Source organism: Ambystoma mexicanum, chromosome 2p, assembly GCF_040938575.1.
Source record: "Ambystoma mexicanum isolate Mex_15411 chromosome 2p, UKY_AmexF1_1, whole genome shotgun sequence".
Lineage (NCBI taxonomy): Eukaryota > Metazoa > Chordata > Amphibia > Caudata > Ambystomatidae > Ambystoma > Ambystoma mexicanum.
Genome location: NC_090923.1, coordinates 1,156,664,694 through 1,156,681,487, shown reverse-complemented (window position 1 = coordinate 1,156,681,487; position 16,794 = coordinate 1,156,664,694). Strand labels below are relative to the sequence as shown.

The 16,794-nt window shown below is 47.6% G+C and overlaps 1 protein-coding gene across 1 annotated transcript in view; it reads left to right on the top strand.

Moving 5' to 3' along the window:
• Window positions 1-2,638: 2,638 nt before the first annotated feature.
• PLP2 (proteolipid protein 2) overlaps window positions 2,639-16,794 on the top strand; it is a 155,492-nt gene continuing 141,336 nt past the window's right edge. The window contains exon 1 of the mRNA XM_069645275.1: window positions 2,639-2,972. Within this exon, the coding sequence (XP_069501376.1) occupies window positions 2,871-2,972 (102 nt within the window). The 5' untranslated portion in view covers window positions 2,639-2,870. The remainder of the gene's footprint in view (window positions 2,973-16,794) is intronic.

Genomic DNA, 16,794 nt, shown 5'->3' with positions numbered 1-16,794 from the left:
TTTGCCAGTTTCCCTAAGGAAACTCTGACTTTTGCTACTAAAGAACTTATTCTAACACTGCCTGTTGGTCACTTGTCCTAGTGACCCCCCTTCTGCCACTGAGAACACTCATGCTCTAAGGGAAAGACTTTGAAGGGATTGGGACTTCTGCCTAGAAAAGAAATCAAGTATTTTACTTGCTTGTAAAGAGTTGGTTGGTTGGTAACTGTAATTCTAAGAGTGAACAGTTACAAAAGTTCTTACTGATCTTGAAGGTGTGATGCACTATTCTTAAAAGTATGGTTAACATCGTTTCTTCCTTGGCCACTGTTTTACCAGTCTAAAAGAAAGTAGATGTGAAGGTATTTTACTCTCCTGTGATTAGGTTGTGCCTCTTTACAAAAGTAATGTGTTGGTTTCACCAGATTATTCATGTAGGGTAATTGTATGAGTGTCTTCCAACTGTTGGTATCACCAGGTTAGTCCTGTTAGGATAACTGTATGAGTGTCCCCCAACTGGGTCTTGCTTCCCCTGACTTGCTGCTAGCCTGTCCTTAATAAGTCTACATTAGGTTGTTGCCTACCTAGAATAACTATTCAGCAAAGTGTGACATTGGGTTTTACTTTCCCCTTCATTGTGAAGTTAAAGTAAGTGTGTTTTACTTACCTTGTGTTAGCTGTGTGCCATCCAAAACATGTTACATCCTTAGGTTTTACTCACCTGGTATAACTGTGTGTTATGACAAAAGTAGTTATAGGTTTTTACTGCACCTAGAATAAGTGTTTCACTATTCACCAAAAGTGTATTGTCCAGTTGACTGTTTATGTGATTTGTTCCAAGAGTCACTGTACAACTGTAAGGGCCTACTGTCCTTGTATTACCAAAAGTAATCTAAAAGTAACCATTGGTCTTTTACTCCCAAAGAATAGGCTTGACCTATACTAAATGTGTATAACAAGGTTTTGACTTCCCTAGAACTACTGTTAGGTGTTCCAAATAAGGTCTACACTTGGGTCTGTGTACTTTCAAGTATAGTGTTGTGTTTTATATTGTGATTTCATATAATGTGTTAGTACTTACTCAACCCCTAGATTTATCTGGGCCTACCTGTATTTAAATAAATCCTTTATTTTTACAATACATAGTGTTTCAGTGTTTCTTTGGATCCTTTGTATTACAATTTCACTTGTACTGTATCTACTGCCCTCTCTCCCTCCTAAGATAAGCCTGGCTGCTCTGTCTACGCTACCCCAAACTCAGGTGGTACAACCTTATACTAAGAGTGGAGTCTTGTACTGCCTCAGTAGAATGGTTTTGCTAGGCCCTTAACTGGACTTCAGAAAAACTGTCCTAACATGGCTCTTTCAAAAAGACCTGACCAAGCACTAATTCCAATGGACGCACATACCGACCCACAGACCTCACAGTACCGTGCTACTGTTAAAAGATGGCCACCCAAATGCTGGCTACTCACACTCTTTACAGTGCTCCACTGCCGCGTTTTAAACAATAAAGTAATTACAAAAATAAAATAGCAGCGGGTGCAGTGAAAAGCATTATACTGTAGAATTCTACAATTGAAGCAGTGCGATATTTGCCTAGTGAACTGTTCGCGCTATTTCATCTATAACATGCCATATCTCAACATGTCCTCAGACAGTCATTTACCTCTGAGTGGTAGGTGACTGCCTGAGGACATCAATAAAGGCAGCCTGTAACGTGCGCGCCCTGCACATTTAATTTCCGGAATTAAAGACTTACGTTTAGTGTCATGAGACTGCTAACCTGGGGCAGCTCCTCAGGGCTCACTTCAAATGAAAAGGTTGAAAAGCCCTGACGCTGTCCATGAGTCAGGCAGCAAGCTTACCACTTCCGGAGACCCCAGCTTGCTAACACGAACTATGCATCACATTTTCCAAACCCAGGAAGACCATTGGTTAATGCACGATCCGAAGAGACCCAGGTGTAAAATCTAGTGTTCCCGGGACCCTTGCAAACCAGATAAGATAGATCAGATGGACATGGGGCTCTGTGTGTCACCTACAGGTCGGATGTTCTAAATCAGCAACATAGTTGACCGGTGATAAACCAACTGCAGAGATTTTTTTGATTGACCTGCAGCTGTCTAGCTCCAAGCCCAGTAGAAAAAGGCAACATGACTGCTTTAGAAATAAATGTAACCAGCTTGTCATACATTGTACCAGAGGAAAGCAGAGCAGTGGTTTCCGGTACTTGTGTGGTACTAGAATGATTGATGTGTAACCTGCAGATCACATTTTCGGATTCCAAGTGAGATAGCCCAGAGGGTTAATGCGCCAGCTGTAGAGAACTGGCGCCAATGTGCAAATCGCAATTTCTAAGGATGGGTTAGTATATAACACGGTCTTCGCATAACAGGCTGCAGTCGAGAGTACAGATTTACTGCACCAGTTACATATAACCGTTGTGCAGATCAGACCTCGGAGAATAGCTGAAGTTGTTGCCGGGGCAGCTTGCAGTAATTAGCTGGGCTATTTTCCGACGGGCAGCTTGTACCCTCACTTTACGAGCGCGTGTGCCCAGCCCTCCACTGGTCCTCCCTTCCCAGGGTGCTCCGAGGTGTTGGGGGTGTGCCAGTATTGGAAGCAGGAGCCGCCCTGCCCAAGGAGGCGTCAGGGCAGACAGGGGCGGACCAGGTTCAAACCTGCTTCTGACAGGCGCCTGCTCGCGCCCCCTCCCTTCACCATCCTCCTCCCCCTCCTGTGCGCAGCTCACACCCTCATCCGCCGCGCCCAAGAATCGCCGAGACGTTCGCCCGGCCCGCTCTCTGCAGCCCTACTACCGTAGTGGGTGACCCCCTTGTGACCCAGTACCCGGACCCTCGCGCTCGGTGCACCTTCTCGCCGCCAGCATGTCGGACACTGGGGATAGGGGCGAGAGCTCGCCCGGCTTCATCGGGGGCTTCACTTCCTACCTGAGGACCCTGAAGGGCATGATTCTGGCAATGGAGACGGTGAGTGGCAGCTCGTGTGGTGAGGCAGAGCCGGGCGCTGGGGAGAGGGGGTGCAGAGTTTGGGCTTGAAGTGACAACAAACTGACCTGGCGCCAACTCCGGGCTGAGACCCAAAGGCAGCTGTGCAAAGCTTGCCATGCAAGCCCGTTAACTTGGGAGGGGAGGGGTTCTAAGGCTGCAATTCAATGTCCCTGTTCTGAAAGTCTTGTCAACGTGAAGGCAGCCTTGGGTTTTATCAGCCCTAAAGAGGAGTTCAGATACTTTTCCTTTTCGTTCTCCAGGCGTGCCACAGTAGCCAGGACCACGAGATGACGGTGGAAGCCCACACGTGCATGCAAACTGGTGCGCCAGGAAGACACGCAGGCACGGGTACAGTTTGTCCTAGGGTGCGGCGTCCCAAAAGCATAAATGGGGCGTTGCCTTTAAGTCAGGGGCGTGGCATAATGGTTTTTACTCAGTATTGCCTCCAACCGTTTTGGAACTCATCCATGGATATTTCGGGGGATTATTTCAATAAATCTTGCGCTATAAGAATACAGGGGAGGACACTGGCACAGATCAGCGTCGCAGTGGAAAAAGCCCAGGCAGAACAGAATGCCCAATTTGTATATTTAAAAAAAACTATGTATTTTGTACAGCGCTTCCTTGCTTGAGACCCGAGTTTTCATTTGAGCAGGATCACATAACATAATAGTTGTATGACCCGGGGAAGCCGGGATTGACACCGAAGTCTTCTGAATACACATCTCGTAAACTAGAGTTATTCAAACACGTGTTTTTTTGCATAGAAATATTGTCCCCCCCCCAGACGCCATATTTGCCGATACTGTTTATTAACAGCAGTCATGGTACTCCCTTTTGGGAGAGCCTTGTACACCCCCCCTCCATTATTTGGCCTGCCTAGGTGGGGTCGAGAGGAAGAGAGAAACCACACTGCTTGAAGACCACTATCGTAAACAGTTATGGATTTGCAGGAGAAAAGGCGAGAGACTGAGGTGTTCTCGCAAAAGGGCGCAGTATGGCACCTCGCCCATTTACCTTTTTTCTGAAAAACGATTCATGAGGCTTTTCGATGTCTATTTGGTCCCCTTGGCCGCCTGGTCTCTACCTTTCCCTCTAACTTTCAGTGTTAAGCGGATGACACGCAGCTCTCTTTCAGGCTGCCCTTGACCGCCGCCTCCTCGCCCATCCCTGTCTATGCGCTATTCAGGCACAGTGCGCCTCTAATGATCTCTGCCTTAATGCAAGTAAGATGGTGATCTTTCTCATTGGGACCTCAGCTCACACTTTTCCCCTTTCACTCTGACCAGCCACCTTTGGCCCTCTGCGCTCCCCCTCATGTGAGGCAAAAAACCTTGGGGTCATGTACGACTCCACTCTCTGCTTCTCTTCACACATCACGGATATCTCCAAAAAGTCCCCTTTCCAACTGCACCTCCTCTGAGGTGTTCTACCTTTTTTCACCTTCCAGCAGACACTGTCTCCAGAACTCTGGTTCTCTCTAGGCTGGACTATTGCAACAGCCTCTTTCTCAGTCTACCTAACTACCCTCCAAAGCTCATCCAAAACAGGACCACAATACTATTATCCTTGGCCTCAAGCACAGTTACTGCATCTCCCTGGCTCTGAAATCCCTTCACTGGGTCCCGGTGACTGCAAGGATCAAGTTTAAGACTCTTCATCATCGACAAGGCCTCTGCGCACTCCAACGCTCTCTTCTTAAGTGCCTTCCTTCCAGAGCCCTCCGCTCGTCTACTTCCAACTCTCTGCGGGTGAGTCGCTTCTCCAAGCAGAGACTGGGTGGTAGATCTCTTTCCTCTGCAGGTGACTCCCTCTGTAATGGCCTCCCTGCCACTCCCCACCTTGAGCTGGACCTCCTTAAATTCCGGAAGCTCCTCAGGACCTTCTTTTCGCCTCTTCCTTCTCTCTGCCTCGCCCCTTCTAACCTTTACCCACCTCCTATTCTCTCTGCCTTCCCTCTGCTATCCTTCCCTTCCTCTTGCTTAGTTACGTTGACTGGCTGCCTGGTGCTCCTCTGAGTCATATAAAACGCCTGGCCTCCCTGCCCAGACCCTATCACTGGCCTCCCTGCCCAGGCCCTATCACTGGCCTTCGGACCCGCCTGCACTGCCACCTGGCCTTTCTTGCACTTTACGCAGGGCACTGTTCCACTGGGTGCACTTCCATCCCCTCCCTCTCCCCTGCACTTCTTGTCTGTGCACTTGCACGATCTAAATGATACTAGACCTATTAAGAACGTTTGTCTTGTCTTTCCCTGTTTTCCTCTCCCTGCCTGGTTGCGCCGCATTATAAATAACCTATCAGTTAATCAATCAATGTGCTAAATGGTTGATTTTGAGTGTTAAACTGCAGACTACCATAAGATCTCTTGCACAGGCTTTTTTTGGCAAATAGGCTAGAACCCTCTCAGCTAGCTTGGTTGCTCTGCACCAGCAGCTGGCAAGGGGTCCCATGCCACCTTTGGCCAGTCCCGGCTTTTCTTGTTGGGACTTATAATGAGAAAAACAACACTACAAGTACGAACATGCAAAGGGAAAAGCCAGGACTGCCTCGAGGTGTTAAGCAGACATGGGTAAAGGGCACAAGTCTTTGAAAAAGTGGGTGTGGGTGTTTATTAACATATGCAATGGAAAGAGACATCAACAGGAAGTCGAGTATCAAAGTGAAATATGCAAGTCTGTGAGAAATCCTTTAATGGTAGATTGGATTGCTGAATATCTCTGATTGAAAAGGTCTTGTTTTCTCAAATGCAGAACCTTTATGAAAAGATTTGGGACAGATTCATTGATATGGACCTGTGAATTGTATACCCTTAAGTCAATGTGTACCGCGAGACTTGCAGAATTTGGTCGTCATTTGTGCTGTTCTTCTTTTTTTGTAAATATATAAATAACAAAATAAAATTGAAATATGCAAATTGCATTCAATTCATAATATCAGCACACAAGAATTTACCGAAGAGGATATTTTCTTATAATGGTGTTGGAAAATGATAAAAGGTGTGCACGTTTTATACTTGAGAAAGCGTACCAAAATCTTCCTGAAGAGCAGTTCCAATGTTTGCATCTAGTCTTATTGTCTACTGGTGCAGTGTCCATCTGGGGACCATGGTTCGAATCCCCAGCCTCAGCTGTGTAGAGCAAACTATTTCACTTTAATTTCCCCTCAAATACAAAGGATGGGGGAAGAGGGGATGCAGTATCTGCCCTCTGAAAAAGTGGGCTGACGTTGTCCACCAGCATGTACCCTTGACATGATAGTTTTTTTGACAGTGAAAGTTTTCTCCACATCGGCAGACCCAATCCAAAGAACATGCAGTGTCCCTCAAGGCTCTTGCGTCTCACCAACTACGTATAACATATTTACCAAGCCCCTATTTGACAAAATTGGACAGACTGGGTGTCACCTACATGAATTATGCAGACAACACCCAGATCCTCATTCCCCTTTTGAGCAGCTTTGTCTCTTATACGGCCTTGGTAAATTAAATATACCTCCTCAATCAGGCATGGATGGCAACCCACGGCCTCTGCCTGAATGACGACAAAACAGAGATCTTGATCCTTGGATCTGCTGCTAACCTACAAAAAACGTATCCCCAATTACTCTGCTTTCAACATTGATGGTAACACAATCACAGCAGCTAAAGAAGTGAAAACGCTAGGCTTTTCCCTCGATTCCACACTAACATTGAGGAAATGGGTAAACTCTCTAGCATCATCCACCGCCTATACCTGCAAACTTATTAGGGCATGCAGAACCTTTCTAACGCAAGCTCGATGCATTATACTCGCCAATGCCCTAGTACTCTCAAAACTAGATTATTACAACACCCTATACCTGGGAGCTAACAAGTACATCACTGACAAAATTCGGATATTGCAAAACAATGCCTTTAGAACGGCCCCGAACCTACCCACTAGAGAACATGTACAAATATGAGAAAAAAACACCACTGGCTAAAAATTAGCGACAGGATCTCACTTGAAATAGCCTTGCTAACATTCAAGTGCCTAAATAACGCAACTCTCCCCCTTAACTTACGGAGAGAATAGTCAGAAGAACATCGACTCGCCCCACCAGAGCTGCAAACTCCCACTGCCTACAGATACGCAGATTTAGGCTAAAAAGAACAGGCAGAAGTAACTTCCCGGTGAAAGCTGCCCAGTATTGGAATGCACTCCCACTTGACCTCAGAATAGACCAGTCTTACTACAGCTTTAGACGTAACATTCTCAAATGGGCAAGATCCAACGACCTTCACGACTAACCAATATGCACCATGTACTAGCCTCTGAACCCCCTCTGGCACTTGTCTAGTATTCTGTACCCGATCCCCAGATGTATTGTGTCCCTCCTTTGTAGGCATATCTGCATGTTCCTTTACTAGATCTGTCAAATGTGTAATGTATGGATGTACCTCACCTATCCTCCCTACTGTGTAACTAAGCTTTCAGTATCCTTGTATTCCCAGTTACCTAAGCGTTCGGTGCGCCCTACAAATCAATAAACAAACAAACATGGGGTCACTCATGGGTGTAATTTTGGGGGGGCATGTATGTTTGTCTCTCCCCCTCTTCGTGGCACACCATTTTGTCCTTTATTTGGCAGGGGCCCCTTTCCTTTCTATGTGATGTCCCTCCCAACATTTTCCGCAAAGTTACTCCACTGGGGTCACTTGGCAGGCGTTATTGCCATCCTTGGGCCAGGCAAAAACAGGAGCAATGCAAGGAATGGTAATGAACTGAAAAAAGGAAGCCTTGGACCCAGGGGCAGAGCCGAGCTCAAATCTTTGGCGATGCTGGATGAGTGAGGCCAATAAACCCATTGCACTGTCAGTCTCCATACAATCCACCCAGGATTGGCGGCCGGGCCTTTCAACCTTTTCAGTTGAAATCGGCCCTTGAGCAGCCTCCCATGTTGGCAATCTTATGACACAGAAAAATACTCCTTTAATGCGGGTGTTAAGTGTGCAGCAATGCCTTTTCTGGCGACCTCGGGCCTGTCACCTCTCTCTTGCAGCATTTTTATCACCTCGTTGCGCGTGTTCCTAACATTGGCACTCTCCTGTCAATATCTTTTCAGCGGACTTTTAAGTGTTTCAGCGTCCCGCTTACTGCAAGCTCCTTGTTGATCTGCAGCTATTGCATTCTTTTGACTTCATTATAATGCAAGCGCTCCACCAGTGATTCAGACTGTTTTTCCCAGCAGTCATGCAAGTGTCACCCCCGCCCCCAAACATCATATTGAAATGGGGCCCCGAGCAACCCTGACACATGGCCAACCCCCACCTTCCTCTGGAATAACTTTCCCTTCCTTTCGCTGTTAGTTGCATCTTTCACGCCAATTCAGAGGCTGTTTACTTTGGCAAAGATGCTTATCTCTGGAGGCGTGGGCCATCTAAAAGCTGACCCCAGCAGTTAAGCCCTTGGCTTTGCCATTCATGTTGCCTGGGCAGGCACGTTTGATTCTGCTGCTGACATCACGTGAATGCTTTTTTTTTTTTAAAGTCTTAAGTAAATACACCCGCTCTCCAAGGTGAGAAATGTGACAGGCTCTTGACATAGCATGGCTGTCTGAGCCCTGGGCTGGGTGTCACAACACAGTGATGCCTTCTGCCTGCGAGTAACTAGGGGGTGGTGCCGCCCCTGCCAGCACATCTGGCGTTGATCATTGGGACTTGCCCGACTTTAAGCCCTGGTACAGCTGTCAACATTCACGTAATCATCCCCATACACTGTGAATGCACACCTGTCTGAAATATTGTGATCCGTGTACCCCGCAGAACACTGGTTCAAAGCCTGGCAGTGCGGACTCAGCCTTCATCCTTCTGAGGTGGCATTAAATTGGGTAATACCAGCACTTATTATTTCAGAGCTTAGAAGGTGGCTGTATCTGGACTGAAGAGCTATATGAAAACATTATTTAACGGCACATAAGAATGTCCTGGTTGGAGAATCAAATTCCACCAGAAATGACTGCGCTGTGTGCCACTGTGCTGCTAGTAGGATACAAGCAGGTACTGATGCTCAGTATTTTATCGTGTTACTGCTACTGTAGGGGTACTGCCCAATGTATGTGTGGGTGTGGGGGGGCATTCCTCAGTATGCCTGGGGAGCTATTCATGGATGCCAGCGTACTAATAGTAGACGCGGAACACTGCTCGCACATGGCCAGGTGCTGTTTACATGTCAATGTACCCATAACTGTGCCATAGTGCTGCTCAGATATGTCCGTGGCATTGCTTATTGGCGTGTCAATTCGGATAGCAAGCTACCCTATGTGCAAGCATTTTAGGGTGCTTCCTACAGGCTTCCCCCTCCATTCTCTGGCCACTTACCCTTCGAGTGTAACCTAATGTGCTGAGCAGCGGGAGCCTGCCTGGTGTATTTGTGTGTTGAAAGAGAGGGCCCAGGCAGAGGCGTAGCCAGGATGCTCTGACAAGTGGGGCCTGAAGCTAATTTAGTTGGACCCACCCCAGAAGCGGACATTAACATCTGTAAATGACCACACAGTGCTGCTGAGTGGGCATTTACAGATTTTGGGTGGGCCTTGCCCACTCAGGCCCCACCCTGTCTACGCATCTGGGCCCGGGAAGATTGGAATCCATCATAAGACTTCAAGCAGCGGGGTGTGGACAATGCCAGCCCTTCCTCTCACACATCCCCACCTTGCTTTGCGCCATGGGATGGGACGAGCCGTGCACCAGGTATGATTTTGAAGTGGGAGTACGCTTGGGCCACAATTGACCTCTCTGTGTCTCACTGGCTGCAGAGATGGATCTGTCTTCCGAAACACTTCACTTGATCTGCCACCAATGGGACGGGCGGAGGCTCGAACTATGTCTCAACACGTCGCATCACACCACCACTCACCTCTCCTGGCTTTGCCGTTGTGAGAAGCGTCTTGACGCTCTGATAGTGGACTTCCACGGTCAGGCTACGCTGGTCTGTGTGGGCCTCCCCTGTACTCTGCTCCTCTCACTGGTGGCAGCGCGTGACCTCTCCCGCGCTCTGGCCTGTCAGACGGGCGGTAGATGCTGGCCTCGCTGCTCCTCTGCGTCACACTGACTGGAGAGCCTGGCATCTCACTATCTCTCTCTGGGCTATCTTTCCCCTGTCGGCAGACACAGGTTCCTTCCCGCTTGCATTAACTGAAGAGCCGGTCTCCTCGTTTATCTCCTCTTTATTTTTCTTCCACATTAGTCTTTCCTCTCTGTTTACTTGTCTGAGCCTTTCCCCTCTGGGCACTGTCCTGCTATATTCGATTCACGTGTCCCTCTTTTCGCCCTCAGCCCCTCTCTTCTATAAATATATACTAAAAAATCTAAGGCAGAATTGGTGTTTTCTCTGGATAAAAGACTGTGGGCCAACGTAGAGGTCCGCCCCCCCCCCCCGCACCTCCATCTCCACAGTTCAACCCTTGGCACATATCCACGCAATTCATACACCCATTAAAAATGAACAGAAATGTTATGGAGGACAGTAAATAGAAAATGCCTTACCTCCGTATTGCGCTGTAGTGAGTTGAAAGAATAAAATCTAATCTGCACGTTAAAATCAGTGGAGTAACTTTCCTGAAAATGAGGGGCACATGACATCTAAATGAAAGGGGCCCCTAGTGAGTGGGACAAGGTGGTGTGCCACAAACGTTGGGGACAAACGCCCTTGTCCTCCCCTAAAATTACACCAGTGCGTGGAATGGTGCAGATGTCTCTCCACACTTATGGCAGGAGACGCCTGTAGTTTAGATTGTAATCCTTGTCATCACTACAGCGGATACGGAGGTAGGCATTTTCTGTTGACTGTCCTTCATAATACCTGTAACTTTTTAGTGGATAGATGTGAATGGCTGGACTGTGGAGATGGGCAGAGCCTCTGCGTTGGCCCACAGAGAACTTTATCCGGATAAAGTACCAATGCTGCCCTAGGTGTTTGTATGTATGAGTTTGGCGTTTCACCGCTGTTATTCTATAAATATATATACTTGGATGAACATTTTCCATGCTGCTGCTGGCGGCAGAAACTCGTGCGTGTTTTTGTCTGTGGAGTTTCATTACTTCCATGTCATGGCGTGTCCGAGCAGAACGCTGCTCTGTTATTGCACCCCCAAACGTGCCCTGAAACAGTCCCTGTAGTCCCAGTCCTGGAACCGCCACACAGCTCAGCTAGTCCACCGCCATTATCTCCTACAGCACCACACGATTCCCAGATTTGTGAGAACTATACACAAATGTACCAGCGCTACACCCCAGCCAAGAGTGAGGCCTCGTATCTCGGCTTTGAGTTGCATCACACCTGGCCAGTGCCGCGGAATGAGGGACACATGGAGCTACAGGGCACGGGGGAATAAGCAGGGGGCTAAGGGCAATGCCATAGGACACAAGAAATATAACAGGGACATACGCAGCAACAAGTATCAGTGCTCCCTGCCATCACACATGGCCCAATGCCACCAACAACAGACAGGAAGGGAGGCACACCAGGGTGCTAATAGCAGCCAGGGGACGAAAACCTAAGAACAGGATGAGGCAGGGAAGAAGGGACACCAGCAACAATGGAAGAAAGGCCCATCACAAAGGGTGAAGGGCCTTTGGGCGCCAGCCAACCAGGCAGTGCATCCAAGCACCCAAAGGACAAATGGCGTAGCTTCAGGCTATGGAATACTAATATAAGGAGAGGCCTCTGAACGGAGCACCAAAAGTCACCCCGCGAAAGCAGGAGACTAAATTTCTTTTCCCAGAAAGAAGAAAAACGAAAAACGAGAAAGGAAGACGCAGAGAAGGAAAGGACAATGAACCTTGTTCGCAAAGTCGTGGGTAGAAGATGGCGGAACGGGCCAGGAGGTCGCCCTCTTGCAAACATGCACTTGGGGTCACACAAGATGGTCTCTGAGTTTGTTTTTTATCCAGTCTGCCTATTCTAAATGAATGTATGTGGGGGTTTGCAAATTAATCCCTCGTTCAGTAAATAAAGAAGTAAGCAAATGGCCATCATTCTCTAAATCGCCTATGAGAAGGGCTGGGGGGGGGACAAATGGCACCACTGTGGTTTTTCCCAATTTACATAAAATCAAACGGCGTTTGGGGAAACGAATTTTATATATGAAATATGACTGTGATAGCAATTTAAGCTTGAAATCCCTCTGAGCATACAATGCACACAGGACGGACACAGGCATGTATGCTCATTTCATTCATTACAACACACTAACAGTAAAACCACAAGACACGTACACTCTTCCTAACAGTGTCACGGTGTGGCTGTGAGGCGTGGCTTGAGCACGAGAATGACCCCAAGATCACTTCCGGATTAAGGATGTGTGCCGAGGAGAGATCGCAGGGCCTGCTTATGGGTGACCGACGCCGGACCCCAGCTCGGGGGCAGTTTTTTGGAGGCTGTTTGGCGCTGCTCCGGCCCGCTGAATCTCTGCCCCCACTCCCCATGCAGCTCTGCTGATGCACCCCGTCCCATGCCTGCAGCAGCGCCCCCCTTGCTCTTGCAGTATTCAGATGCACACGCAGCTCTCCTGAGGCACCCCAAGCCTAAAGTTTGACGTTATAAATCGACCCTCAGTAAACGAAAGGCTTGATTGAAGCTTAACAAGCAAACGCGGGCAGAGTTTCCGCCAAATGTGCCTGAAGTAACGTCATGACGTGTTGAGCGACCTTTGACCTCAAGAGACGCCGTTCATCTCCTTTCAGTAGCACAACCAGGCGAAAGCGCCCCTGCAGGGTTGTCACGCGAGGCCTTAATTAAAGGAGCAGTGAGAGGATCACGCTAAACCAGCAAAAAGCGTTGCCTAGGCAATGCACTGAAAACCTAATATCCGTGTTCACAGTTTGGATTTTCAGCAACCATAATACACAGGGCACTCCCAAACATATACCAAAAATGCACCTTTATAGAAACCCCTTTGGTGGGAGGTGAGGGGGGCCTAGGCTTTGAAAGCCAAGATAATCATAATAACGAGGAATCTTTGCAAATGTATGCATTCACAGGGTTCGAAATTGAGGGGAGCTGGGAGCTATTTAGTTCCTGCTTGTACCCTTGAATAGCCTGGTTAGCTTGACAACAACCGCTACCAGGAGCTACTTTTGGCTCACGGGTAAACTGATGCCAGAAAAACACACCAATGTGAATTTAACTCTGTGCATTTGGGACAATCTATAAATAAACATGACACATGTATAGGACATTTAAAGCGTAAAGGGTCATAAACAACGGACACAATGATATATTGCCATCTTATGTCAAAGTTGGATTTGCAGAAGGCTGTATACTAGATCCACATTCCCCAGTGGTACCTCCTGGTCACTGGTTAAGGCTGGATACCCAGGAGCGGCTTTTGGCTCTTGCTTCTCCAATCTTAATTTCAGGCCCCGCTGCATGTATTTATTTGAAATATACGCATTTTGAGTTCGCTGCATCCAAGGAATAGGCAAGAAAGAACTGGTTGTAAAAAAATAAAGAGAAAACGATTATATCAAGGAGGTGTGTGCAGATTTTGGGATGCTGAACGCTATGTATGGCCTAAAAGCAGGCCAGAATATAGCATGCAGGATATAGCCCGACACCCCACTGGTATAGTTGAAAATACAGAGGGAGAGAACTTAGGCAGGGATCAAAATACGGATTTGATAAGCAGGAGCTAAATCTAGTTCCGGTGTATTGGGCATCACCAGTGGCGTGTCGGGGAAATAACCCTGGCTGCTTCCTTCCTCTTTTCTCCTTAGTGCCTTGATGCCTTCATTGCTCTTGTTCGCGCTTCATTAAATTTCAGTACAATACCCGGAAAGCTGCAGCTACTTCGGGGGAATGAGGAACTGGTGCATTGCGAGTCCTAAATCTAACTTCTACACCAGAAGTACACTACAATCGTTTGCTCATTTTGTATGACCTGTTAAGCTGCTCCGCCACATTCCTAAACATCCAGTATTAATGGCGCATATGTATGTTTCTATGGCACCAGTCGACATGGACAGTCAACATCAGCGCCTGGTTATGACTCCTGGGTGTGGTTGCTCATGCTATTGAGGAAAAATTGGGCGCTGATAGTTATTTTTACTTCGTCATTGCCTTGCTTATTTATTTTCAGGGGAAAACACACCATGGTAATTAAGTGGGCATTTTTCAGTGAGCCATTTTAACCGTGCAGGGATTGAAATAAAGATTTGATGAGCAGGAGCTCAAAACAGCTACTGGGCATCAGTTGGTAAGCAGGAAAGCTACCTCTGTGGAACAAGGAGCTAGCACACAGTGAGCCACTTCCGCGTGAGATGCAAGCAAATATTTGTTCACTATATAAACCTAGGTTTCCTGATGCTCCTCTTATATGCATTGCCAAGCTCAGTTAGCATTGCATAGGTACACTTCCCTAGTCCCTGTTGGGCGCTAGGGGTCAAAAGTAGGTGCTGGCTTCAAGCTAAGCAGACACTTCTTGGCGACAAGCAGGAGCTGAATAGCTCCCAGCAATTTCAAACCCTGGAACAAAAATCAAATGATTTGTGATGATTATCTGCGAGAGCATTGCTGTCTCATGTATATGTACATATTTTCAGGGTGGCGAAGAAGCAAGCTGACGCAACAATGGCATGTTGGTTGCTATAACATTTTATTTGTGGAAAAAAAGAACCTCACAATCCCTATTTGGCGGTTCCCTGCCTCAAACTAATACTAAAGGATCTGTCAGAATGTCCGTCAAAATCCAACTCCACCATATTGAGTTACAACCGACTTCTATCCCTTACACTAAAGAACAATATAATTCAACAGAAAGTTCCTTCTCCAGGAGAATGACTCCCATCTCCTGGTATTTGGTTGTCGTTCCCAAAATGTTCTCTAGCAAACAGGTGCCAGGGGGAATGACTCCCTTCCCCTGACTTGCAGCAATCTAACAAAGTTCCTTCTCCAGGAGAATGACTCCCTTCTCCTGGTATTTGGGTGTCGTTCCCAAAATGTTCTCTAGCAAACAGGTGCCAGGGGGAATGACTCCCTTCCCCTGACTTGCAGCAATCTAACAAAGTTCCTTCTCCAGGAGAATGACTCCCCTTCTCCTGGTATTTGGGTGTCGTTCCCAAAATGTTCTCTAGCAAACAGGTGCCAGGGGGAATGACTCCCTTCCCCTGACTTGCAGCAATCTAACAAAGTTCCTTCTCCAGGAGAATGACTCCCTTCTCCTGGTATTTGGGTGTCGTTCCCAAAATGTTCTCTAGCAAACAGGTGCCAGGGGGAATGACTCCCTTCCCCTGACTTGCAGCAATCTAACAAAGTTCCTTCTCCAGGAGAATGACTCCCTTCTCCTGGTATTTGGGTGTCGTTCCCAAAATGTTCTCTAGCAAACAGGTGCCAGGGGGAATGACTCCCTTCCCCTGACTTGCAGCAATCTAACAAAGTTCCTTCTCCAGGAGAATGACTCCCTTCTCCTGGTACTGCTCCGTACTCTTCAATATAGCTCACAACAAGGGCTAGGGGGAATTGCTTCCTTTCCCTGGCATCTCTTGAGTGCACTTGAAAGGATTCTGTTTCCCCACCAGAAGAATGACTCCCTTCTCCTGGTTTTTGAGAGTTCTTTTTCAACTTGGGGTTTCTCTTGGCACTCTCTCACATCATATCGGCCAAGTCCTTCTCTGGATCCGAGTGGGCTTGGCTCTGCCACTGCGATGAGGAAGATTTCCTCAGATGCCTGTTCCAGTGGCTTTAGGGTCCCAGACCCTTCTCTGGTGGTCAGTGGGCTTATTTCTGCCACTGAAATGAGGAAGATTTTCTCAGATGCTTGGTTCTCTTCTGTTGGGTGTCTCAGGCCTTTCTTTGGTGGTCAGTGGGCTTATCCCTGCCAGTGCTATGAGAAAACACTCCTCAGATGCACTCTTTGCTCTGTTTCGGGTCCCCGGCCCTTGACAGCCCTCTGATATGCTTTATGCTTGCCCTGGCATGAAGCGGAGACCTCTGTTCTGTCCCCCGACCCCACGTCACTAGTCTGCCTGTGCTTCCTGTAACCTTCTGGGATTTGCTTGCATGTTGCCGGTCTCTGCAGGGACTGGGGTCGGTCTCCTTCCTGCTTCCTTCAGCCGTCTGCTTCATTACTGCTTCTGCAGCAATTCTGCGTGTTGTGGGTCCTTGAATTCTCAGCACTGTTGGTGGACCGCACGGTCCACCTCCTTGTGGAGGTTGTACCACTGCTTCGTCTGCTTTCAGCTAGGCTTGGTCCTGCAGATGTAGGACCCGCCACAGACTCCCTTCTGTGCTCTTCTTCACTCTAGTGTTTTCTGTCTTTGCTGTACCCCAGGTACAACAGAAGTACATTGGTCTACTCTCAATACAGTGGTTTGAAATGGAGGGGGGGGGCTAATGAATATGGAAGGGTGATGTTATTTAACAGGTTCTCCTCCCATATTAAACCACCCTTTGGGGGACTATTGGGTACCAGCCGCACCTCCCTAGCCTCATGGGAAAGGGCTCCCCCCAGGGAGAAGTGACGACGCCCAGTGAATCATCACAATATACAGTCATTGAAACATGTGGTTGCTTATGACCTCTATTGCTATACACAAGATTTTTAGAAGTAGTACGTTCTAGGGAAGGGTTTTGATGTATTGAGTGGAATGGGAACCAATCCTGTAGGCCAAGTAAATTCAGTAGGTGTAATTCACAAAGATTAACCCACTTTTCAACTGCAAATTTTGCTTGAAATTGTAACTTTGATTGCAACTATCTTACTTGTTTTAAAGGGTCATGGCGTCCCTTTTGGACATACTATTTAATAACTACAAATACAATGGAATACAAATAATATTTTTTGT